A 25,937-nucleotide genomic window follows, 5' to 3' on the forward strand; every position below is an offset into this window, starting at 1 on the left:
TTGCATGCTAATGGATATCCAAGGTGTACCCTGCCTCTCGCTTGCTAATTGTTGGGATCGGCTTCAGCTTCCCCATGATCCTGAATTAGAATAAGTGATATAGAAATGAATGAATGAATGAATGAATGAACGAATCAATGAAATCTTTGCTAAAGTAATAGGCAACAGTAAGCCTGGCACAGTAAACACACAAATTAGCTTAGTATGTTGATATAAACCACCGTAAACTAAACATTATATCGTTCCTACAATAGATGATTAGATCAGCTCTGTGTCTGAGAGATAGAGAAATTATTCTTTTAGTCAGTACCAACTCTTGTCGTCATCATGCATATGCGTCATATTATCTCTTTTCCTACCCTGAGACTCACCAGAGCCTCTAGTAATGAGACAAAGCATCTCCAGATCATCAAGGGGCGGAAACTTTCTGCTTTATAGTGCAAATGATTTGGTTCTAAACTAGCAGTTTATTAATTAGCATGATCTTTGTACAGCAACCTCAACCCCACCCCATCATTTGACTCACCATTAAAATGGATTCCATCAGTTGAATGGGTACCCCACACAAGTCCACCCTGAATCATTGTCATCTTGATTCTGGGTGGGGTTTCCTTTAAGTAAGCAGCATTCAGATGTTTATTCACATGTAAATGTTCTTGAAAATACTACAAGCGCTTGTCTTGCAGGGCCGCTGGGAAATTGACTTTACCAAATACATGTATAGATGGGTTTACTCACAGGACGGCGTCTCAGCTACAGTATTCCCAGATTCCTCCTATGCTTTCCTAACAGGAGGTCAAAAGCTACATCTGCATTTCTTAGACCTGTGTACAAGACGGTGGGTGGTAAATTAACCTGCATGTTGATACACAGTGGATTTTGGAGCAACCTTTGACACATTTTCTCTATTTGCTCTTGTCCTGTAAGGGCTCATGTGCAGTTTTTCAGCATGGTGGTGTTGCCGTGACCAACTTTCTAGATATATGGCAAACAGATCTGCAGGATGACAAAGAGTTCAGCATGCAGCGCTGTCTCTCCCACTTCTTCCTCCTGGTTCCTCTCTTGTTACCAGTTGCAGGTGGGCGGGCTGCCAGTCTGTGCCGCTTGTCTTTCGACCCCAGCTCTTCTTTTGGGCTCATTTGCTCATTCTGTCTCGTACAATTACAGACGGTTTTATTGAAGAATTACAGTGATTGAATTTGACACAGAGGCTTTGTGGAGAGGCATGTCAGAGGCAGTGGGGGCTTATCGAACAGCTTGATGGTGGTCCTGGCAAGAAGCAGGTGCTGTCATGTCAGGACAAAAGAAAGAGGGGAGGAAGCACCAGTGCTGATGACACCTGAAATCCATATGTTTGACAAATGTATGTGTTTTGTGTGACAGGACATCTGCAAGTCGCTGTGGTGTCACCGTACGGGGCATCGATGTGAGACAAAGTTCATGCCTGCTGCAGAGGGCACCACCTGTGGCCCAGACATGGTGAGATAAGTTTTATCTTTTTCCTGAGAAGGATCTCACTGACATTCTCATTATATAACATGTGTCCTCTTATATTTAATGATGCATTGAACACTTCTGTACAAACTATTTCCAGAAAAGCTATAACATTTTTTAAAATACAATAAAAATTTTAATTAGTTAATCATGTTTGATTCTGTATTTAAGAGGTACAAATACACGACTGCTGTGTCTTTATTGACCAGCTGAATTTTATTCAGGAAACAATTTTGCCTACATTGCTCTAAAGCATTTGGGAGAGAGGTATGTTTACCTTTGTGGTACATTAGAATAAATTTTAATTACACTTTTTTAGTTCTGTAGGAACTGATAATAATAATTGTTGCAATTAGTTAAGCTGTGTATGTGCTCATTTTTGTTGAACACAGAGTTTCTTCTGATTTACACTCTGGACTGTTGTTGTTCTAGTTTTGCTCTTTGTGATGCTCCATCTTCAGAAGGAGACAAATCTGGACTGAATACAGTCCAGTGAAGCACACACACTATCAGATGTTCAGATTGTGATTGGTATTGATCAGTGGAAATAACTTTGGACATCTTCATTAAAGTATGTTTCCACATCAGTGGTTTATACATATATAAGTCATCCACACTATGGGTACCGATTCTCCCCCTTATCATAACAAATTTGTGCACCTTTGTCTGACAACAGCTTGGATAGTCTCTCTTATCTTCAGAATGTAGAAGCAGATGTCAATATTTCTTAACAAAACAGCTGAAACATGGACTTATTTTGCATCAGACTGTGTGTCCACTGTCTTTTTGTCCATTTGTCATTAGCTCTTGCTCTGTGAATGTGGTGGTATTTTTGCACAGAGTTGATATATAGCTCCTTCCTTGCATAATACAATTTCAGGTTACATTTCTGGATGCAGATCGTGTTGAGTGGCAATGGTTTTCTAAGGTACTCCCAAGCCCATGCCCATGTCCAGGGACTGCAGATGAAAAATAGCCATTTGGCTAATTGGTACATTTACAGTCATATCTATTAATGTACAAAGTTCCTGTCAAATAAACCTAGGATCCCAAGCTCTGGTCCTCAAGGCCCATTGTACTACAGACTTTCAATGTTTCCCTGCTTCAACACACCTGACTCAAATTAATGGATCAATAGCACAGACTTTTGCAGAGCTTGTCAGGGAAACATTTAATACCTGCAGGATGGTGGGTCTTGAGGACCAGGGTTGGGGATCACTGAAATAAACCAATAAATGGAAATAAATGTGGCTATATTATTATAGTGTGGTAACATTATCATATAGTGCCACCTTAGTGCTTAACAGTTAGAGGCAGCTAACAGTTAGATGCCTGTGGCCCTTCTGGACTTTTACACATTGAGATTTTAATAAATAAACTAAATCTTTTTACAAACTTACACTCAGTAGATGATAAAAGACTAAAGTTGTTCCTAATCTTGCAAAAAGAAAATATTTGTTTGGAACTTCTTTGACAGGGTTTGGCACAAAATGTTTAGCCACAATTCATCTTTGCTTGGAAAGACGAAGCCGTCAATGAAAATGCCTTTTATACCCAATTCTGACACCCTTACCTGTCACCACTTGCTCTGCTGATTGTATAATCGTCCCAAACCTTTCTGTCTTTCCTTGCCTCCTCCAGTGTTCTGTCAATGTGATGCTGTTATCTAGTTTTGAATTAGTTTATATGTTTTAAATGTAATGAAGTTGTTCAGGATAAACTGAAAATGATTTCTCTGGACTTCTGTCTGTTGCATTAAATTGCAGGTTTTTTTCATTTAAGGGAATTTCTCTACTTTATTTTTTTAATGAAATTTGTTCTTTCACCATCCAGAGGCAATGCTAATTCCTGTACTAAAATGTGAAGTATCAGTAAATGATGCTCACACATGTAAAAATGTTTTGGGCACTGTAAACTTTCTAAGGGGAATTGCTGGAAAGTTGATCTGCAGAAAGAGAGAGAGGTGTTGAAGTGTGTGAGTGCAGGTTTTTGGTTTGGATCAGCTGGGGTGTGGAGCACAATGGATTTGTTTGTGTGTGTGTGCACGTGTTTTGGCTCTAACTACTAGGTCTAGGTGTCCAGGTGTGGTGTTGGGCATTTGTCCAAAATGTGAAACTCAGACAAGACACTCGAGTGCTGATAAGAAAACTATTTCTGTGCTCTTCTCCTCTTTCGTTTCCTTTTCTTCTTTTTTCTCTGCAGTGGTGTCGAAGAGGTCAGTGTGTTAAATTTGGGGAGTATGGTCCTAGAGCCATCCATGGCCAGTGGTCAGCTTGGTCCCAGTGGTCCGACTGCTCCAGAACCTGCGGAGGAGGGGTCATGTACAGGGAGCGCTCCTGCACCAGCCCACGGTATACACTCACTTGCACACACTTGCATGCTCATAATGTAATTCATCACCTTCACGCTAATGCTTTAGTTCAGATTAAGTTGCCAAACACACGACAAAGTGATTCATGTTATCACGCAGCTGACGGAAAAAATCTGACCTGCAATTTTGGGCCAGAAAGTAATTCTTGAAGGCCTCATGTCCTAAAAACCTTCCTTTCTGAACACCTGAAAGAGCTGTCTGCCAGGTAGCTGTCAGCATGGATATGTACATGCATTGTGTACATATACACACATGCACACATGCATTGATAACAGCTCTCATCTGTCAAGCTGACAGTCCAGACAGACAGACTGTTTCTCCCCATGCTCCAGACCAGGGGAACCTCCCAATAAAACTTTTTTTTCCTCTGAAAACTGCCAAGACAGCTAGTAAATGTCCATTATTGCTCCTCACACACACAAGTTCAGTTGTACATAATCCTGCAGGCCCACATCCCACAGTGCCTTTCTTTATTAGCAAAGAGCTTTGTGCATGTCATTACAAGCACAAGAGAGATTCTTAGTTTTAATATTATGTCCACAACAGGTGTGCAGCTCCTTATTATTCCAGAGAAAAGTTTAAGATTTATTAGATGTTTTTAGACCTTCATTTCACCTTCATACAGAACAGAGTTTTATATATATTGTAATTCTTTGCACTCTTTTTTGCTTGAAGAACAGTTTCTTGAAACATTTGAGAATGAAATATTTGGAGTCTAAGATTAGTTTCCATTCATATAAACAACTGGAGAACAGTGCTGCCATGGAGAAGTTAAATTCAAGCAAACGCACACAAAAGCCTGCACACGAACACCAAAAACACATAAAGATATGTACAGTATATAAAATATATGAACTACAATCATTTTTCAGAATCAAATATTAATGATGGTTAATATCCTGTGATTTGCACTATTAATGATGGCAACTATTAGGAGTCAGATGTTAGGTCATAGGGATTGGCAAGTCCAGTTTAATATGTATGCTTATAGATTTTTAAGATGCTTCTGGGTTTTAATTTTGTCAAGGCAGGAATAGAAGAGACACAGTTGTATTAATTATTTCAGCCCCATATATAAAGTCTGCATATACTGTTTGTGCATCAGAATGACTTCATACCTGCATTTGTCCATCATATGGAAACATTTACAAAATTTTCATAGTAATAATAATAGTCTGCTGTGAGTCAGTGTGGGAAAAATGAGAGGCCCACCTGAAAAACAAAACAAAATATAACACAGTTTAATGATTTCGAAGGTTCCAGGTTTGAACCATAGCTGTACACGACATGATTCTCTCCAAATACTTGGCACAAGAGGCATAATCTGACCATTTCCAAATGAGAATGAGTTGAAAAATGACGTCTCTCTTTTTAAACTTTAACATCTGTCATTCCAGCTATGCCTCTGGAAAACAAACAAACAAAAAGAAACACTACTTTGGTATCATCCATCAAGATGCTGCAGTGGTGGATCACTTTGGGACATGAATGCTGTGTTTTCAATTTTTACCTGAAATTTGTCTCTAATTGAATCGTTGCTGGTGTAACAGCTGTTTTTACAGTTACATGTTTCTCAGTGACAAAGCTGTGATTAAGCTTTCCTTGTGTTGAAGTTGCCTCACTTTACTCGCAGTAAACACTGCAGCCAAGATAGCAAGATGCTGCCACGGAAGCATGTTTTCTTATGAATGATGATCTGTCACAGACTTATCAGCACAGTTTCAGGGGAAGTCATCTATTCTGGCATCACTGTCAGTTTGCTGTAAAATATGTGGAGCTGTTGCTTAAACTGACCTTTTTTTAACTTCCCAGGCATCGTTTTGACTCAGGGCTATGTTCGCATACTGTCAGGTTGCGATTTCAATTTCACTTCAACCACAGTGTGACATATTCTTCTTCAGCCTGTTAAAAATCTTTAAAATGCAAATCTACAGCTGTGAGCGCTCATGCAGTCAAATCAGTGTTATTTTTTATTTGTGGCCTCTCACATGCTGCATTAAAGAAGGGTGCTTAGATATTTATGACTTCTTACTTTATCTTTCTTTACTTCACTGTTTACGTATCACAGTGGTGCAGACACTGAAGTGGCTGCTCTATCCTCCTCAGCCGACGTGTCTCCTGATCCCTGTGAGGGATCAAAGATGTTTTCAGAGGCAGTCCGACCCTCATATGATACACATTATACACCATGACTGGCAGACCGAAAACGGGCCACAGAGCCTTTTAAACCAGGTTAGCTGTCATGTTCATTTATCATTCCTGTGGCACTAAAAGGAACTTTTTTTAAGAGCAGCTGCTGAAAGAATGGATTAAAGCTGCTAAATGGTGAGTTTAAAAGGGAAGATGGTGAGGGACATATATATTAAAATCCAATAATGCCAAGTCATAATATCATAACAGTGTGGCTCAATTTATTGTCTGAATCCTTAAAGATAGTACAGCATTTTTTCACCTCCTCAGTCCAACACACCTCCACCCAGACAGTTCACAGAGAACACCCAGACCTCATCGCAGCTGGAACACTTACCCCTGAGTCACGTTTTGGTGACTAATGACATTCAGTTTGTTTGTCCCCAGTAATCTCTGCAATTTTTATGGCATGGTCCCTGCGTTCTTAATCTGAGCAGAACATGGAGGATTAGCCTGAATCCCTGATGTCATCTTCAGCCCCAGAACTGAGCTGGCTGGACACTATGGGACTGTCCTCCCCAAAAAACTCATATGCTTATTCAGTCCTGGACAAATGATGTGTTCATCATAATCTACAGTATGCTTCTGTTTGTATTGTATATATTTTGTACCTGCAGGAGCAGGTTTCAAAATCTGTTTATTCTGCACAAACCCAGGCATGCATGTAAAGTATCTTTAATAAAGGATAAAAGGACCAGCTTCATTTGCTTTTCAGGAGCTGATTCAAAAAATGAATGCATCTTCTGCCCTTCCCACCCACCCTTCATCCACTTCCTTTCCTGCTCCTCCATTCCCCAAAGACCACCTGCCAGATCAAACGCAGTCAACTTAATCCTCACCAACAAGCCTGAGAGATTAGGTTCATGATCTTGACCTGGTTTTGTTGGGAGCACATTTTGTTACACTTGATTTAACAGAGTGCGCAATGCAGTGGCTCTTGCTTAGAGGAGACTTGTAAAAGTCCTTGTCTGTCAGAAGCACAGCAGAGGAATGTGAGTCTCTGCATGTGTGAAATGCAGAGTGGGAAATCCAGAGTGGGGAGGGAGCAGGTGAGTCGCGGAGAAGACGAGAGTAGAGATGATGACCTCTGACCCACAGGAGTTTCCGCTTCTGTCACCAGGTAGATTTATCAGGCTACTGGGACATGTAAGCACCCTTAAGGGTCATGAGGGTCGCACACTAAAAACTTGTCAGATCTGCTTTCTGTCCTGTTGTTGTGCAGCTGTAATGGTATAGGATGATCCACAAAGGAGAAAAAAGGGATGATGAATAGAAGAGGGGCAGGATTAAGGACTATGAGCAGGCAGTCCATAGTCAATGAAGTGGATACAACTCCCTTCTCAAGTAAATTGTCCATCCTTGGTGCTCTGATCAGGAGGACTTGACTGATAGAGTATGTCATGTATTCCCCCACTGGCCTGCAGCAAGCACATTACCAGATGGGCTGTGTTTGTCTGCCACTAAGTCTTAATAGGATCAGGACTATGAAAACCTGGACCAGATCTCCCCCCTCTTACCAAGAGAAGCAAGACGTGTACAAAGTAGACTTAAACACGCACACACACACGCGCACACCTTGAATGGAGCTCTTCTAAGGAGCAGCTAGGTCATTCTGTGATTGAATCCAGGTCTAAACGGTAGAAATGAGCAGTTCAGTCCAGTAGTCAACATAAGTATTTGCTTGTCGCTGTAGCTGACGTCCTCCTCATGCAAACATTTTCTGTACGGCTGCAGAAAATTCAAGAGAAAGATGTGGGATTCAGTGGTTTTCTTCTGCATTCATTCATTCTTTTCCCAAAGTGTTTTGCCTCATTTTAACACTGAGCGAACTGTTTTTATTAGACACAGTTTGGTTCCTCAGGCTGTTGCTGTGTGTCTATGTGTGTGTGCAACCCACTTTGGTAAACAACTAAACTCAATTTTCTCTGTTGGTGGTTGTGTCGGCATGCCTGGCATGAGTTAAGAAAGCCTGGGAAGCTTGACATGGCATCCTGATGCTTATTAAAGGCTCTTTTTCCTTTTGTTTAACAAGTGGTTATTCCTTTTCTCATATGGGTGACACGTTAAAGCTCCTTTATGCTCACACACGAGTTTCACATCTGTTGCTGAAACTGGAATTTGATCTTTGCTATGGCTAACAATACACAGACAGATGGGGTAGTCAGTTAGCTTGGTTTATCTTACATCGTTCCTGGATTAAAGAGCTTCTCTTCATCAATGGGAGAAGCTAATGTTAGCAGTTTGCCCATCCAGGATGGATGGATGGATGGATGGATGGATGGATGGAGTTGTTTTAGATGGCTAAAATGTTCTTCTCATTGGTCGTGTTCAGAGTTGTTTGGCTATCCTGTTGTCAGAATTCTTTTCTGATTCCCCAAACTGAGAGCACTCTATGAGCAGTGCTTTACCTGCAGGACACAAATACTTCACACAAGCCCTCTTAAAGAAAAAAAAAAAGAATAAAAAAAATAATAAAGAAGTAATTTCCCCTTAAACAAAAAACTTTTTTTTTCTTTTCCTTCAACAACTGAATTTTTTCATGGCTCCAAAAATCATAAAACCTTTGTAGATGAGAGATCAGACCAGGCTGAGAGCTAAAAATGAACTTATTTTTGAATAATTAGAGCAAGTAAGGCCTGGTACACACATAAAGATTACTGGACTGTTTTTTCCCCGATTTTGCCCCTTCCCGACCCAGGACTTCAAACGCCCGATTATCTTGAGTCTTATAAGATTTTCCTGCTCTGAGGTGTGTTATAAGCGAATTCGTCCCGATAATAGGCTCCGAAACATATTAAACATGTTCAATATTTACAACAATTTTCATGTGTGTGTGGAAAGACGACGACTCCTGAATTGTGACTGTGTGGATGGTGACGTGCGATGGAATGTAGCCCATCAGACAGCGAGCTGACTGGGGAACAAGGAAGGATATATAGTCTGTGTTCACGCCGTCTCCAGTCTCTTATTTTTTGCAGTTCTGGATTTTTCTGTTAATAATAGTCCCGAGACCACTATCATTCCCTCGTCCTGTATATCCTCTTCCATGCTGGTGTGTGTTCCGGTTGTTGCCATGGTTCTTCTTTGTTTTTGTTAGATCACGTTTGATCACACGAGATTTCTGGCTCGGAGGACTAGACTGTAGATCAGTTGCAGGACAGCATCGTTATGTGTGTGCTGTTAAAAGATCTTATCAGATTAAAAAAAAAAAAAAAAAAAACAACAACTTTATGTGTGTGCCAGGCCTAAGCGGCAAGTCAATGTTTATGTTATTCATTTGTTAAAAAAAAATTCTCAAATACATCTTTACCAGTTTCTCCTTCCTTGGATCACTGCTTTATTCCATACCTGACTGGGAGCTAGTCATCTCACAGTAATGAGTCGCAGTGTTTTTATTTCACCATATTACAAGGATTAGCTTGGGTGGAAGGTCATAGCTGTTACAGACTACAACATTCAATAGGAAAATGAAATTAAAGAAATTCCAACAGTCTAAAAGTGTAATCTAATCAAGCTGTAAAACACCAGGCGTTGAAAAAGGGTCATTTGACTGTAGTAACTGATGGTTCACCTAAACGGTAAGAAGCAGAGGACAAAAACAGTTTCACAGACAATCTGGGGTAGGTCCTGTCCACTGATCTGTCGTCTCTTCTGTAAACTCATCTGTTGCAGAGTTCATTTAGAGCTTAACCTGAATGAGACGTTGTCAAAAGTGGTGTTGGTAGTAAAACAAATGTTCTTTGTCTTGTCTTCCATCTAGACCACAAAACAATGGTAAATTCTGCTCAGGCTCCAGTCGTCTTAACCAGTTGTGTAACACTCGACTATGCCCTCCCAACGCTGTGGACTTCCGGGCCCAACAGTGTGCCGAGTACAACAGCAAGCCCTTCAGGGGCTGGTACTACAAGTGGAAACCTTATACCAAAGTGGACGGTAAGGTGGTCAGTTTATTAAAAACATACAGATTTACTGTGTTCTTAGCAAATAATGTTTATTGTTTAAAATTCACAGAGCTGCAAAATACAAAGTAGCTTACAGGTTGCACAGGGCAAGCTTTTTCTTGTTTTAATTCAGCTAAGCCTGATTGTTCTGTGATGCCACCTCTATTTACTTTTACAGTGATTAAGGCCAAAAAGCTAAAGGAAACTATAGCTGCCTGAATTGTACATTGGAGACATGTAGCCACCTGTACCCTCAGACACAGTGGGGATGGATTTAAAAAGGAAGCCTTCAGGCCAGCTTCGTTACACTGAGAAAGTGAGAGAGTGCAATGAGGACGAGCAGAGTTTTTGGCCGTCATCCCAGCTCTGTTTAAGCTGTTGATGAATTAGGGGTGTTGTGGAGAAGAACAGATTCTGAACTGCCATATGGGACCTTAGGCCAAGTCACCTTCACCATCATTTATTTTAATCAAAGAAGGCTGTGGAGACTTGTCAGTGATAAGTGAAATAAAAAATATACTAATGGCTCCACATGTATAACATGCATACCTCTGGGAGCATTCATAGTCAGTTCCTGTCACTTCCATTTCAGTCCCATCCATAACTGCATATAATGTTAAGTGTGACAGTTTGCAGCCCAGTGGCCTCTGGAACCTAAAATGAACCAAATCAGAGACAGACATTGGTAAAACAAGTTGCACAGTGTACCTATGTTAGGCCTGTCTTGCTGATAACGGTCCTAATATCATTATATTATCATAATCAAAGAATTGGTGCTATACAAAACAACCGTCAAAACTATATATATATGTATATATATATGTGTGTGTGTGTGTGTGTGTGTGTAAAGAGTCACTCGATTGTGAGGAAAGAAAAACTTGCATTTATAAAGGAAAATTTGCATGAGTCTGCATATGCAAACCAGTCTGCAGTAAAAAATTGTAGTTCTCAGTACTTAATGAGCTGTTATACCTCGACTGACATGAAATGTGGCACCAAACAATAAAGCTGTCAGTGGAAACAGAGGGAGATGTTATATGTTTCCTTCAAGAAGTTAATTCAACACAGGAAGTTTCAAAAGATGTGGTTCTTCTCAGTCAGAACAAATGTGCAAAAGGAGGAGTCGGTGCTTTTGGCTGAACTATAAATATCCAGCTGAAGAAAACGGGATTTACATACATAAAATCCAAACACAAACCATCACTAACAGGAAAAAGGTTATAGTTTCCTGATAAGAAGAAAATTATTAATCCAGATTGTGGATAACTGGATGAAAGGAAAATCCAGTCAGGGGGAAAAATAAAAAAGGAATCAGTACTGGGTGTCGATGTCAGACGTTTTGTTTGGTGGAAGTCCAGTTAAACATATAAAGATGACTGCATGAAGAAAGCAAACTCATTTCCACAAATTCTGGTGAGACTGAGTTGATGACATGTTAAGAACCAGGAAAGATGACCATCATTACCTCTACAGTAAATGCACATGGACATGGTTTTGGAATTTTCATCAACCAAAGGGAGGCTTGTTGATGCTTGACATCTTGACACAGAGCAACAAGAATTTCAGCTTTTCTTCAGGAAAGATGTTTTGGCTCAATGACATGACTAGCCAACAGTACTGATCTCAGTACAACTGACAAAGCTCCATTCTGCATTGCCGATCTGTCGACTGCTACACAATAAAATCGAAGACTTCTGTGTCTTTTTTCTAAGATCCAATTCAAGCTGTTATAAATACCAGAAGAAGTACAACAAAGTACATTTTGTGCTCATAATTCCAAATTTTTTCTTCTTCTACTTCATTTAAAAAAAAAAAAATACAATTATTTTAATTTAAATTTTTTTAGTCATGCTTTACAAAACAAAAATATTTATCTATTAGATAAAATTGTTATGTTCTTTTAATAAGATAAAAAAAGCTGAATTAACAACCTCAAAGTTAAGTGATTTCCTCATTGTGACCAGGCATTGTGATTTTTTTCCTTCTCTGTGCAGAGGAAGACATCTGTAAGCTGTATTGCATTGCAGAAGATTATGACTTCTTCTTTGCCATGTCCAGCAAGGTTAAAGATGGCACCTCCTGCTCTGACCAGAAAGGAGATGTCTGCATCGATGGAGTGTGTGAGGTGCACGGACTGTTTGGATTCTTGGCTCATGCTTTTGACATTTGTTGTTCTTTTTGGAAAAATATTATGTTGTAATCAATTTGCTATCTTTATCTCAGCTTCATCCACACTGATGGTATGATTGTTTCTGTGTGTGTGTTTAGGGTGTGGGCTGTGACCAGATTCTGGGCTCCAAGGCTTCTCTGGATGCCTGTGGAGTCTGTAAGGGAAATAACAACACTTGCAAATTCTTCAAGGGCCAGTACACCCTTCAACACCGGGCTAATGGTAAGCTTCCCTTAGTTTGTGGTGTGTCCGCACACTTCTACATGACAAAGGAAGTCTTAAGTGGAAATATAAAGACTCTGAGGACAACCACGAACAGATGCTAATCCCTGTAGATAAAGGACTGACTCAGAGAAAGGGGGTTGAGTGCATGGTAAAATCACAGCAGGATCAAGCATGATATTAGAAATATAAGGAAACAATAAAACAGATATGTAATGATGATGCAATCTTAACGATATCCCCTCTACTTTTCACTCCAGAGTATTACTCCATGGTAACAGTTCCAGCTGGGGCTCGAAGCATTCACATCCAGGAAATGGAAGTGTCCACCAGCTATCTGGCTGTCCGTTCCCTGAAAAGGAAGTACTACTTAACTGGGGAGTGGACTGTGGACTGGCCGGGGAAGTTCTACTTTGGTGGGACTGTGTTCGACTACCAGCGCTCTTTCAACAAGCCAGAGAGCCTGTATGCTGCCGGACCGACTAATGAGACGCTGGTGTTTGAAGTAAGCCGCTGCTGCTGGGTGACGTTCATTTATAGCAATTGATTATGACAAGATCTCAGAGCTTCTGTAGCCCTTTCTTTTTTTATGATAAGCCTTAGATGGAGAAGGATATTGGGTGGTATAGAGGACAACAGCGCTGGCTATAGCTGCAGCCCTTCTTCATGGAATTAATTGTTTTGGATGCTTGGTTATGTCAGGGATGACACAGGGATAGAATGCATATTGTAGAAGGTTTTAGTCTGAGAAAAAGGCAATACAAGGGTAAAAAGAAAAATTAAATTTGTGTCATACTTTGGATTTTATGTGCCCCAAATTCAAAATGTAGAAAAAATTATTACCTTTGTTTCATCACATAAATATAACTAACTACATACAAGACTTTGCATCACTATAAACGGTCACTCGGTCAGTGGTTTGTAGTTGAGAAAGTGAGTTTTTTGTAGTTTTTGTGAACCAGTAATTTAAGCATAAACTGAGAAATAATGCAATCATCACAGAGCAAGTTGCGCCACAATTAGTCCAACTCAGCCTTTGTGCATCCGTCACTATTCAGATCAGTCTCCCATGGCAGAGTTGCCTCGTTTATCAGCAGCCGCTTCTTGGTCCTGCCAGCTCCTGTGTAAACACAGTCACATGTTCATATCCAAGTAGTCAAAGCCATGGATGTGGCCACTGTGCCCACTGACCTCAAAAATGCTCCGTTGCAGCCATGTGACATGAGGCTAATAGAGCAAGTAAAATCCTTAAGTCAACTGATCTTTAGAGGCCAGGATGGAAAGTATAAAATCAGATGGCTGTCTGGAGTGAGATGTTCTGTGCAGTATAGCACATGATTTATGAGCAAGTTTTCCTTTTTTCTTTTCTTTTTCCTTCACGTTGGTGTATTAAAAACCAGAGCTTGGTGGAGGGTGCCATTCTTTACCTGTCCTAATGTAGCAAAATATGATGCTGGACAGATGCATCTTCCTGACAGCTAATCCGACATTTAACGAGTGGCAGAGTCATACAACGGTTTCAGTAAATGCTGGTGGGATGTTGGGTGTGTGTTCTTTTCATAACGTTTCCTGTAAAAGCATCTATTTTCTCTTGACTTCTAGCACTGGATGTGAAAACAGAATTAGAAACTGAAAGCCTAAGGGCTGACACTTTTTTCCCCTTTCCACCATGCATGAAGTGATATTCATGTAAATGCTAGTCTCCACTCAGTCCCCACTGACATACTGTGGTGAAAGCAGGAATGACTGGCCTGTAAATCCAGAACAAATACCAGTGTTATAATTCTAACATACTTTGCTGGTTCTTTGGTTGACCATCAGGAAATGTCCAAGTGTTTATGTAGCTATTTTAGTGAAGAGGCTTGGTTTATGTATAGCTAAGGTAAATTACTGTCATAGTTGCCAACTGGAAATAAACTTGGTGTCCCTACAAGATTTGTGATATATCCATAGGAGGGTTATACTTTAGGAGCTCTATCATTCAAATACATTTCCTCTTCAGGATTCCTGACTGGTCAACATGCCTCTAAGTACACATGGTCAATAGGCCAAATTAGTGTGTATCAAAATCAAAATCAATGATTGAAAAATGTAATATATCATTTACGACTGTGTTTCATTGGTATATCATATATCTACTTGTCATGGGTCCACATCCAAGGCAGCTGACATATTGGTGCCACAATTTTTACTACTCTCTGAATGGACAAACAACTCTGGCTTTGTTTGATAGGCACTAGAGTATAGTTTGTGTTATGTAATACTTAAAAAAAACACTTGTTTGACGCTTAGTTATTTCCATGCCCATCTAAATATCAGTAAATCTTAGACACTGTACCTTTAAACTGTGAGGCTATTGGCTTTTCTTATTTATTTTTTTTAGCATTCAGTCCTAATAGTTATTGTCACTCTTGCTGAACCTGAGATTGAGAATGATTTTTGATAGATGTGAACATAGAAAACAGTTTCGCTGCATTAGCAGCTAAAACACAAACACTTGAAACAGCTAACACGCTAATAGCTAACATACTTAATGGACAATGTGTAAAAATGACTGACATCTAGTGGTAAAAATGGCATTGAAATTAGCTCAAATACCAACAACAGTTGTGAATGGACGGTTGTAACTACTTCAACATTGTGTACATACTGTCTTTTCCTTTATGCCTTGTAAGGTGTTTCTTATCCTACATGGTGCTCTATAGACAAAGCTGGTTCTGCAGTTTTAAAACTCAGAGGGTTCTCACTTCAGATACAGAGTTGTTTGTTCACCGTAGTAAAAATGGTGACACAAACATGACAGCTGCCATGGATGTGGACTCACCACACACAGATATAAATGGCTCATTCTAAGAGAATAAAACAAACCTGTTAATTTAATAAAATGATAAAATACCAATGGAAACACAATTTGGAATTATATTTTAAATTCAATGACTTTTGATTTAGTTACATGTAGCACTTTTAAAGTGCTAACCTTTGAAATTGTGGATGAAGCTTGAATCATGTTTCATTAGGCTCTTTTCCTTAAGATGTGTGATATAAATCTTGAGTCATGAGGCTAACATTGCTGAACTGTTTATTAACGTCTTTGCTGCTGTGGCCCAGACTGAAATATTTCAGCAGCCTGAAATACTACCATAAACTTGGTACTGAGTACTGAGCTCACAGAATGAATCTTAGTCTACCTAACTTTTTTCTGTAGTGGACATAGAAACTGTATAGATCATCAACACTTCAGTGTATTCCCTTACTCATCAAGATCCTAACCAGATGGATTGGCACAACATTATGAATATTTGACGTTCATTGTTCCCTGATCCCTGTCTTGGTATTTGGGTTTATGACCAAACACCCACACGACTTGCAGAATTCCCTCAGTCTCAGCTGTACTTTGTGTTTGGAGCATTGCTAAGGAAAGACCAGCAAGGGAAACACTAGTGTGCATGTGGGTCGCACAACTTGGAAACAAATCCAGAAGCTACAAATGTTTTGGATCAAGCTCCACTCAAGAAATTTCAGTGAACTCATTAAGAATTGGTGCAACATCTGAGCGTGTTTAGACAATACTTATGACCTTAATGGCTTAAGCAAGTGGCCACTGCCTGAGTCATGTGTCTGATTCTCCTTAATACATCCATGGAGTAGAGTAGCATTTTAACTTATTAAACAGTTATTCTGAACAGTTTAAATATTTGCTAAACATCCATATTCAGTCAGAGTTAGGGTTTTGCTATGCTAGCATTTTACTAGCATTAGCTAGTGCACATGATGCTGTGATTTGTCTGTTTAAAGTTCAGACTGTACCTGTTTGTGGAATGAACCCACTAACTTCCTAGAAATGTATTTCCAACATTTAACAGTTACAGTATATCATGTGTACTGTAAGCCAGTGGTTCCCAACCTATTTTCCTTGGGGACCCCCTTTATGCAAATACTAAAAAGCCATGGAGCCCCTGCCCCACCCGTGAAGAAACCATTCTTGGTTTTATGCTTTCAAAAGTGAGATTCTCACCATAAATAATGTATTCGGGCTGAGTCGTGTCCTATGAAAAAGCCAAAGTTAAATTAACAACATATAGCCATACTTTTTTTTCTTAAAATAGAAACAATGTGTGGACATTAATCACAATGGCTCTGAATGTTCAAAGCCTCAGGGACCCTCTGTGCTCTTTGGGGTCCCGGACCCCAGGTTGGAAACCACTGCTGTAAACCAAATTAGAAGAAGGGAAAGAATCTTGTTCTAGTCTTTCCTGCACTCTCTGATCAATGCTGTGTTTTATATAGACATATTTCCTTGCAGCAACAATAAATCATAATTTTACTGATTAAAGGATGAAAACTGGAAATGCAAATAACTGTCATATTGAAATGCAACACTCAAAACTTCCAAATTAACCAAAATTGTAGTTGTGAGTTAAAAAACAAAACAAAACAAAACAAAACAAAACAAAAAAAAAAAACACCTTGATGATGACTTGGTGAGCGTGTCCACAACAAACAGTGAACAAATTAATCAACAAGGTGTCATCAAGTTGTCACTCAGATCTGTTTCCTGGATGTAGGACTGGGGAAAATGGCCCCAAAGATCTTAGACAGATGGCAGTTCACAGGTATTTGTTTTTCTATGAATCTTGAGTTTTTTAATCAGGACAGCTGATACTCTTGCCTGGGCCCGGAACAAGATAATATTAAATGCCAGTCAGCTGGCCAGTCAGGTTAAGTTACCAGGCTGGTAAACGTTGGCTGCGCTGTTTCTTACCTTGCTCTACGTTTACTTTACTAGTTCCAGCTTCTCTGGCACTACTTTTTTATTATAAATATTTATTTAGAAAATCTCTAAGGCCTCTCTTTTTTTCTTCTCTTTTCTTTCCTTTTCTAAGCACCGGACTTGTGCTGACCGGACATTTTGAGTATGCTGAACTTCAAATCACATGACATCAAATTTTGATCAGTGACCAAACAGATTTCAGTGGGAAGTCTTGACCAGTATTTGAAGGGCAATTAGGGAAAAAAAACAAATAAAAAGCTTTTATGTAACTCAGATATTGCATTTTTGAATTTTTATTTAATGAGGACTTAGTTCTGCCCCATGTGTTTGCTTCCCTCCTGTCTATCTCTGATCCATTTTTCTGTATTTTAATACAAATGAATTCCTAACAAAAATCTTACTTACATTTTTTTCTGTTATGAAACAGCACGAGTAGGAAATAATGCATGCCATAGCTCCTGAGACATTTACACTTGACTGCACAATCAACAGTTACTAACTACACAAATGCAACACCATCTAATGAAATCACCTTTCGTGAAGTTGGCTCTTTGGTTTTGTTTATCATTGCATGTAAAAATGACTGAAAACATCGGTTCACAAATGCAGCAATGAAACTGCTGCAACTCCACAGATAAGCACCAAGTAAAGGAGGAAGAGTGAGCGGTTGAGCTCGTTTGGCTTGTTTGGCAGCAGATTTTAGCCACTGTTTGTTCATTATGGTGCTACATATACCACTAGCTAAATGTAGCAACGTAACTGTTGGGGATACAATGTCGGATTATATAAAACTGATGTTTAGTACTAACACCAATTGTCTGATTTCATGTCTCAGTTGAAAAAAATACAGTACAAAATACTGCTTAGCTCTACCTGTATGCTGTTTTGGTTACAAGTACCCAAGATGGTAACAGCTAAACAACAAACCTGAAGCATAAAAACACGAGTCTGCATGCCACTAACATCACTGCGACTTCATCCGTGTTTTAAATGCCATCCATGCTGTATATATTAGAAGTTATCATTCTAAAATGAAAGTGTTGGGGAAACAAGTATGAACAACATTAGAAATGTGGCTCCTGAAATGCTTCCAGTGGGCACAGGAAACCTCAGCAGAGCTGTGAGCGAGCCAGAGAACAGCTGGAAAGCAGAGTGATTATGACATTGTTATTGGCAAGTTAATTGCTGGGATCTAAGTGCGTAGCAATATCAATGTTGAAAGATTTACTTTAAATAAGTCGGGAAGAAAAATGAAAGCAAACAGTGAAATGAAAGTGTCCGTCACGCACTATTTAAATATCCGTCACAGTTTACCGATTTGCTGGTTCAGCATTGGTGCATTCACTGTGGCAGGATGCATTCAATTTTTTATTTTGGTTACAATTTTGCCTCGTTTTCTAGCTGTACCCCTCTACGAGAGATTTGCTTCCACATCTTCACCATAGTTATAAACCTAAATAAACTGGGCCAAAATCTGGCTTAATCTGGCCATGCTCTTCTTGCTTGTCTGTGCATCCCAGTCATACATCTGTCCTGCAGAGCACTTGGAGACAGCATGCAGTTGATTTGCAGATGACGCGAGCATAATCTCTATAAGTATGTCCTGTAATTACAAAAAGGAGACAGAGGCTGACAGAGAGAGAAAAGGATAGAAAGAGGAGGGAGAGTGAGATTAGAAGATTAAGAATTCTGCAATTGAACTCTTTGTATGTGAGAAGTTATGGTCAGGGTGCAGGGAGACTGTAACTGCAAATGAAGCAAAGCAAGTCTTCATCTGTTTCACACATTCTGCTTAACTGGCGCTGTGACAGAAAAACTGAGAGAGACGGGGGAGGATGTTTGCACGGATCACTCGCAGAACCTTACTCAGCTTGAAACATTGGAAGGAAAACAAATGTTGGGGAGTGCGAGCGTAAACTGTTACAAGGTGTTCACATCTGCACAGCCGCTCAGCTGGTAGAAAGGAGGGGGGAAAGGGTAGCTCACAAGGGGAGAAGGAGGAGGAGGGAAAAGACACAACATATGGCTGCTTCCGGAGGGGATACCAAGTGGGATTATTTTTCCCCTTGGAACTGAGATTCTTGCGGTTTGGCAAGGCGAGGTCATACCAGTCCAGGGCAAATGTGGCCTGATATCTGTATCCGCCACATCGTAATTCATCATCGTCTCATCTGACTTGATGAGTGGTGTGGTTGTCGGGTTGTGAAAACCAAGATACTCCATGGTCTGCTGTTGCAGTGTCATAAAACAGATTGACATCAGTCACACAACCTCAAGATCTGCAGCCCTGTTAGTAAACAGAAATCATTCAGGAGCCAACAATTACTGGGTTTTCCAAATTAAATAAAGACAGATAAATTAATTAAATTTTTATTCTAATTTACATATATATATATATATATATATATACACACATTGTTTCCAGTGTTTTATACATGTATTACTGTCTATACATACACACATCTATTTTTTTCACCCACTTACTCGTGTTTAGGGTCGCTGGGGGCTGGGGCCTATCCAAGCAGCTTCTAGGCAAGGGGCAGGGTACATCCTGGACAGGTCGCCAATCCATCACAGGGCCAACACAGAGACAAACAACCACTCACACTTACTCCTAGAGAGAATTTAGAGACATCAATTAACCCAACAAGCATGTTTTTGGACTATGGAAGGAAGCCAGAGTACCCCAAGAGAGCCCATGCATGCATGGGAAGAATATGTAAACTCCACAGAAAGGCCCCAGCCAAGGCTCAAACCACTGTGCAGCCATATTACTATACAACTGAAGTTTACTTAAGCTTATCGGAGGAGAAAAGCTTGTTTCATCATGTGATGAGGCTTTCCTTTCCAAGACAATGTTGCAAGTCAGAAATGAGAAACCCTAGGCAACTTTAAGAATACAATCTTACACAAAATAAGTAATTATAGCTCAATTTACAGCTGTAAGTGTAGATCCTAACACAACTAAAGCTTAGCAACTTGAATAAATTAATATTTAAACCAGGTACCAATAAAAAACCACAGTGGTTTTGCTTCTAGAAAATTATTATAGGAGAAAGTAAAAACTGAATGGGTTCTTTTTTTGCTGGAGTTAGATGAGTGTTATGCAAATGTTCCTGATAGTATTTGCATAATGTTGTTGAGAGGCAGCCATAAAAACATTTCCTCTGCTTGGAAAATAATGATTAACAGAATGGAAAGAAAAGGCTTAAAGACCAGCTGAACTGGGACTGACTCAAAGAGAAGATTTACTGACATCCAATGGTGTCTTTAGTCAGGCAGTTTTTTTTTCTTATATTAATTACATTAAACTGGTTGATTATAATGTTGACAATAATGAACGTAATTTGATTAGTTTTCGTTAACAGTAAATTGGGTTTAGTGCCTTAAAGTGACTTTTGTTGTAAATTAGTGCTATACAAATTAACTGAATAGAAAAAGAATAAAATCAACTAGCAGTCAAGCTAAATCAAAGCTACGCATTAACTCACTGAGTTATTTTGTTTATCTTTATATGGCTTTTTTTTTATTTGTTGGCTGAGGAATTTGGGTAAACTTTTATGCCTATAGTGACTAAATTAAGTTAGTGTTTTGATGCTTTTGTAAGTTTACAAAGACCAGTTAAAGTTCTGCGTGTGAAGTGGGAACGAGTGTGAAGTCATTGTTGCTGACTGACTGCAGCAGCTTGTGAATATTTGCGACTGTATGTATTGGCAGAGTATTTGACTTTGTTCTCATTAGTTATTGGTTTAATTCAGACAGTGAACGCCACCTGCAGCTAACCAAGAATGAAGAACAGGACTGGTTTGGATATGTCTCTTGCTGTCTTCATAGCTGCTTCTTTAAACAACTAGTGGATCAAATCAAAGGTGGAAATTTGATGAAAGTAAATAAATGTTAGAGCTGATTTTCTTAGATGAGTGCATCTTACTGGGATAACTTTCTTTTCCATTGTGACACGTTTAATGTTCTCTTCCACTTCTTCTTCAACAGTGAATGGGCCTATTTGACCTTTTTTCTCAGGTTTAAAGGCATGCAAAGCTACAATTTTCTGTGACCTTTTGGAAATGCAACACTCCAACAGGGCCCCTCCTCCACAAATCTGTAAACAGATGTTTCCAAGCATGAAGTCTTCAGGAAACTAGCACAAGCTGTAGGACTCAAGTCAAAGAAAGAGCAGTATATCACATACTACAGCACGTAAAAGCACATTCACACCTCTGCACATGAAAACACAATCCCTTTCTCTGTTTAACAAACAGATCAGCAACTTTGTCGTTCAGTCAGTCATGATGACAGACGAGAGAGCGACAAGGTTGGAAAGCTCGGAGGAAAAAAGCAGAATGCTAATTGTTATCTATCTTAAACAAGGTTTAGATTTTGAATAAATTTACTGTAACTTAAATGCAAATTTAAGGCAGGTTTCCTTCATTTGCAGTTGAAATAAAAATACCACAAAAAAAAAAAAAAAAAAAAAAAAAAAAAAAAAAAAAAAAAATTTTAATCACTCTTAGAATTGGTAGTTTGCTAATCTGATCCGATTTCTATTTGTAACATTAACTACTGAAAATAATTATTTGAGTTAGTGAATTAATCTGCAGTCCCTTATTTTTACGTTACCTCACATGAAAAATACCTCATCTAATAGTTCATGAAATGTTTAAATTCTGTCATTTTCCAACAGATAAAACATCTTTCAGAAAAATATTTTCTTCAGACCAGAAATGAGTCAAAACACATACAGGTCAGCTTGTGCTGAAGCAATATATGTGTTTTGTAATTGGTTCACTTTTCAAAAGAGCCTTTAAGATTGTAAGAAAATGTGGACATTTTGTGGGACTATAAGAAGTCATGGAAGGTTCTGGAGGTTTGAAATCAGGTTCCCAGCCTGTGCATTTTGTATGAGTGTAAGATATAAATCTGTTTGTAACTATTAAAATTGTATTATTCATGTCTGTTTAAGCTAAAACTGTGCTTGAGTGGCAAGAATGCTAATAGTCATCGTTGCTACAGATACACAAGGAAGATTTTATATCTATTAGTTTTCTACACAGTAATATAAAATCCCTGTTTAACCCCTGTAGAAACAACGTTTATGCACCGTAGATGACATGTCATGCACATCTTTTTTGCAGTATGTTCTGAGCTGCTCGTGCTGTAGATAATCTGTAGTTTATTCTAAAAAAGTGAGTGCTTACACGTTACTGTTTGTTGTTAGGTTTGTTCCCTTGACCAGTTTGTTCCTTTGTTTAGCTGGAAACAAGACAGATAAAATTATAGAGGTGGGTATATTAAAGTTCCCCTCTTGACATTAGCTCCGTTCACAGGGTCCGGCTCACCACAAGGTCCGGCTCGGGACAGGTCAATTTGGTTCAGTTCGGTTTGGTAAACCCTGATCTCTGTTGCATTTCTACAGCCAACCGTTGGTAGGGAGGGCGTAAGCCTGATATATTCAACAGCTATGTCATAGCACGGTGCAACGCCTTCCTTGAACTATACTGAAGAAGAACCTGACACAGAAATGTAGGGCGAGAATGGTGGACACCCAGCAGTTTGTGTTCTTTCATCTTGGCATGTGGGTGTAAACAACAAAACATCCACAGTATATTTACACAACACGCTGTTCTCGCTTTGTTTTTATTGCAGAGTCACACAGGCAGTGACGACTCTTTAGGGTCAGATTGGTAAGACTAGGATCCCAACAAGTAGATCCCAAACAAGTAGGACAGGTCAGATTGGATATTCTGGGACCTTTAACAGTTTTTACCTAAACTGGAAAAACCAGCCTGTACTGACTCCTTGGTGGATACAGGATCTTTGTGATTATTAGTATTGCCACTAGAATAGTATATCAGTTTTTTTTTTTTTTTTTTTTTTCTGGCCTTCAAAATCCATTGGTTGGTGCTGGTAATGTAGCATGAAATGCGTTTACAAAACTTGAGAAATAACAAGGTCTGTACTGTCCAATAATCATACACTCGCAAACTTTGAGAAACAATATTAATAGACGGCATAAAAAAATTACAGACTGTATGAAAGACATAGCCAGGATGACATAATCCAGTGGTTTGTGGACTCCCTGTTTGATGTTTTGAGTTTGGTTTAAAAAGGACAAAATGGTGACAGCTAAAATGCCAAAGCGTTCCCAGCTACGGGTGCGGCTACTTAATCACTAAGTTGTCCCTTCCCAGAGCATACCTTGTTACTTTAAACAGGAACATGATTTACAAAATGAGCATTATACTGTATTAAAGAAGACATAAAACTAGGGATTACGACCAGAAACCCTTAAAAATCTTTTACTGAGGGAAGAGTACATATATTTTCTTGCTGACTTCTATGCAGTCTGTCCCTTTTTTTGCAACCACAGGGATTGCATTGCCAGTGTTTGGTCACAATGATGCTAAAAATGTGCAAATAATATCTGCATGTCCAAAACTGATTGATTGCTCACATGTGCTATGTGTCCCAGCCGCTGCAGCTGTTGTTGGCGAGTTGGAAAAATGATGAGAACAAACTGATAACTAAGATATTGTTTAGAGAATGCTGATATCAGAGCATATCATTTTCCTCATGCATCGTGTGTCTTTGCTTCATGTTACTCCAACAGTCTGAAAGCCTGTCTTATTAGCTATAGGTCTATAGGTTTGCCTGCTTCTGTCACTTATGCACGAGTATTTCTGTACACTGATTTTTCCCTCCAGCTATTCAGAAGTCTAAATATTCCTTTGCCTGTATATGCAGCTGATATTAGACAGATCATTGCTTTGCTTGAGATACGCATCTGTCTTCTTACTTCTGTCTGGCGCAGGGCCAGCTTTACCCACTGAACACTTTTCAAGCATTAGAAGGTGATAGGTTGAGTCGGTGGAAGCTCTGGGACTGTTGGATTGAGCCCAGGAGGTTCTTGTTCTTGGCTTTCCAAGTTTGACGGTCGATGGTGGTTTACTTTATTCTTTAGAATATACCCCAAAGAAATCACACTTGTCAAAGCTGCTTATGTACATACTGATAGACTGATGATATTTGTCAAGCATGGGAACCGATGATGACAGTTGGACTTGAGGATCATCCACAAGCTAACGGGAGTAAAGCAGCAACGCTGACCAAAAATCCAGTGATGTGTTTAAAAATAGGTTGAAAATGTCACACTATGAGCTGACTGTGTAAATAAACCTCAGAGAAAACTCTTTACTGTAGCAGTTTATTCTCATGAGGTCCTTTTAATGATAGCTTAATTCTTCTCCTCTAATGGGTATGTCTACTTTAGTTCATCCGTTAGTCTGTGCTTGACTTGAATGTCCAAATAAATCTCTCACACAGAAAAGGTAACCAGTCAGTGTTAAGGATGTGGTAAAAGAAGAGATACCCCCCCCTTAAGTTCTCTATTTTGAATGGCTGCCAAAGTTGCTTGGAAATTTGGGGTTATATCTGAAGTTTGCAGGTTTTTCCTATTAGCAGCTTTAGCAGTTGTTAATGCGTCTTCCCAAGATGACAAGATGATGACTCTGATTGTGTGTTGTCTTGGCTCACAGATCCTTCTTCAGGGGAAGAACCCGGGTGTGGTGTGGGAGTACACCCTGCCTCGCACTGAGAGGAAACCCGAGTACAGCTGGGGTGTGGTGCGCTCAGACTGTTCTGCTCCATGTGCTGGAGGTAAGACTACATCCATGTTGGCCTGTACGTGGGGCCAAAAATGTGGGCTCCTCTGACAAAGACAAAACAGTAGCTGAGGAAACTTATCAGAAACAAACAGATAAAATCAGATTGACTACTTTATTTGGAACCCTTCTAATAAAAAGATCATTAATTGAATTAGCATAGACATGCACAGAACTTGATGCACGACTTTTTGCTGTTCCTCTACCCTAAATTTTAATTTTCCATTCACAGCTTAGCTTCTCATTCTAAACTCATCAAGCAAACTTATCCTTCTGCTGAAAGTGTGGGGACATACTGATCTACATCAATCTATTTTTTTCTTTCTCCTGCAGGTCGTATCTCCACCAAGGCTATCTGTCTGCAGGACCAGAAAATTCAGGTCAACTCCAGCATGTGTAACCCCCACACCAGGCCGACGCTGGGCTCCCATCTCTGCAACACACAGCCCTGCCCTGCATAGTAAGTACTGCTGTGTGTGTGGGTCTTTGTGTACAGCTCATTGTGGGATATGTGGCATGGCGACTGGTGTTGCCAAATTTTCAGGAACCTGTGGACCTGTTTTTATTATAGGTGCGCCCACACAGACACACATCCACTGTGGTTGAGGCTGATGCCTGCTGTGGTCAGCCACCACTCTGCTCAGGCTGTGTTCATCTCCACTCCTCACACTCTCTAATTTTTCCTTTTTTCCGTCATCTTAAAGAAAAACACACACAAACACACACACACACACACACACACACACACACAAACACACACACACACACACACACACACACACACATGAAGGCCCTCTGCTTCTCCTGTCCTTTTAAATCAAGCTTACTTCCAGATGCTGATGTATGCATCTTTGTTCTACCACTGAACTTTAGTGTGCTCTGATCTTTTTCTAGTCTGGTGATTTAAAGAGATCAGTCCAGATTAGAGCGAGAGATTAGAATTCGTTATCCTCACAATTTGATTGTGTTGGGATTCCTCTGATAAGAATTCAATGCATCTCAGCCCATTCTAGAAACTCATATTCTTAAATTGCTATATAACTGCATATAGCCACTTTTTTATTGACAGGCAAGAAGTTAGATAAAACTGAATTCTCTCTTTATTTAGAAAGTGTTC

At 39.5% G+C, this 25,937-nt stretch overlaps 1 protein-coding gene across 3 annotated transcripts in view; it reads left to right on the forward strand.

Annotated features, from left to right (window-relative positions):
* The window catches only part of adamts18 (ADAM metallopeptidase with thrombospondin type 1 motif, 18), a 72,147-nt gene that overhangs the window by 22,219 nt on the left and 23,991 nt on the right, over nucleotides 1-25,937 (forward strand). For all 3 annotated transcript variants that reach the window (XM_041994755.1, XM_041994764.1, XM_041994771.1), the window contains 8 exons: nucleotides 1,384-1,479; nucleotides 3,697-3,845; nucleotides 9,816-9,988; nucleotides 11,991-12,121; nucleotides 12,265-12,388; nucleotides 12,649-12,893; nucleotides 24,695-24,815; nucleotides 25,154-25,280. In XM_041994755.1, the coding sequence (XP_041850689.1) occupies nucleotides 1,384-1,479; nucleotides 3,697-3,845; nucleotides 9,816-9,988; nucleotides 11,991-12,121; nucleotides 12,265-12,388; nucleotides 12,649-12,893; nucleotides 24,695-24,815; nucleotides 25,154-25,280 (1,166 nt within the window). The remainder of the gene's footprint in view (nucleotides 1-1,383; nucleotides 1,480-3,696; nucleotides 3,846-9,815; nucleotides 9,989-11,990; nucleotides 12,122-12,264; nucleotides 12,389-12,648; nucleotides 12,894-24,694; nucleotides 24,816-25,153; nucleotides 25,281-25,937) is intronic.

Source organism: Melanotaenia boesemani, chromosome 1, assembly GCF_017639745.1.
Source record: "Melanotaenia boesemani isolate fMelBoe1 chromosome 1, fMelBoe1.pri, whole genome shotgun sequence".
Taxonomy (NCBI): Eukaryota; Metazoa; Chordata; class Actinopteri; order Atheriniformes; family Melanotaeniidae; genus Melanotaenia; species Melanotaenia boesemani.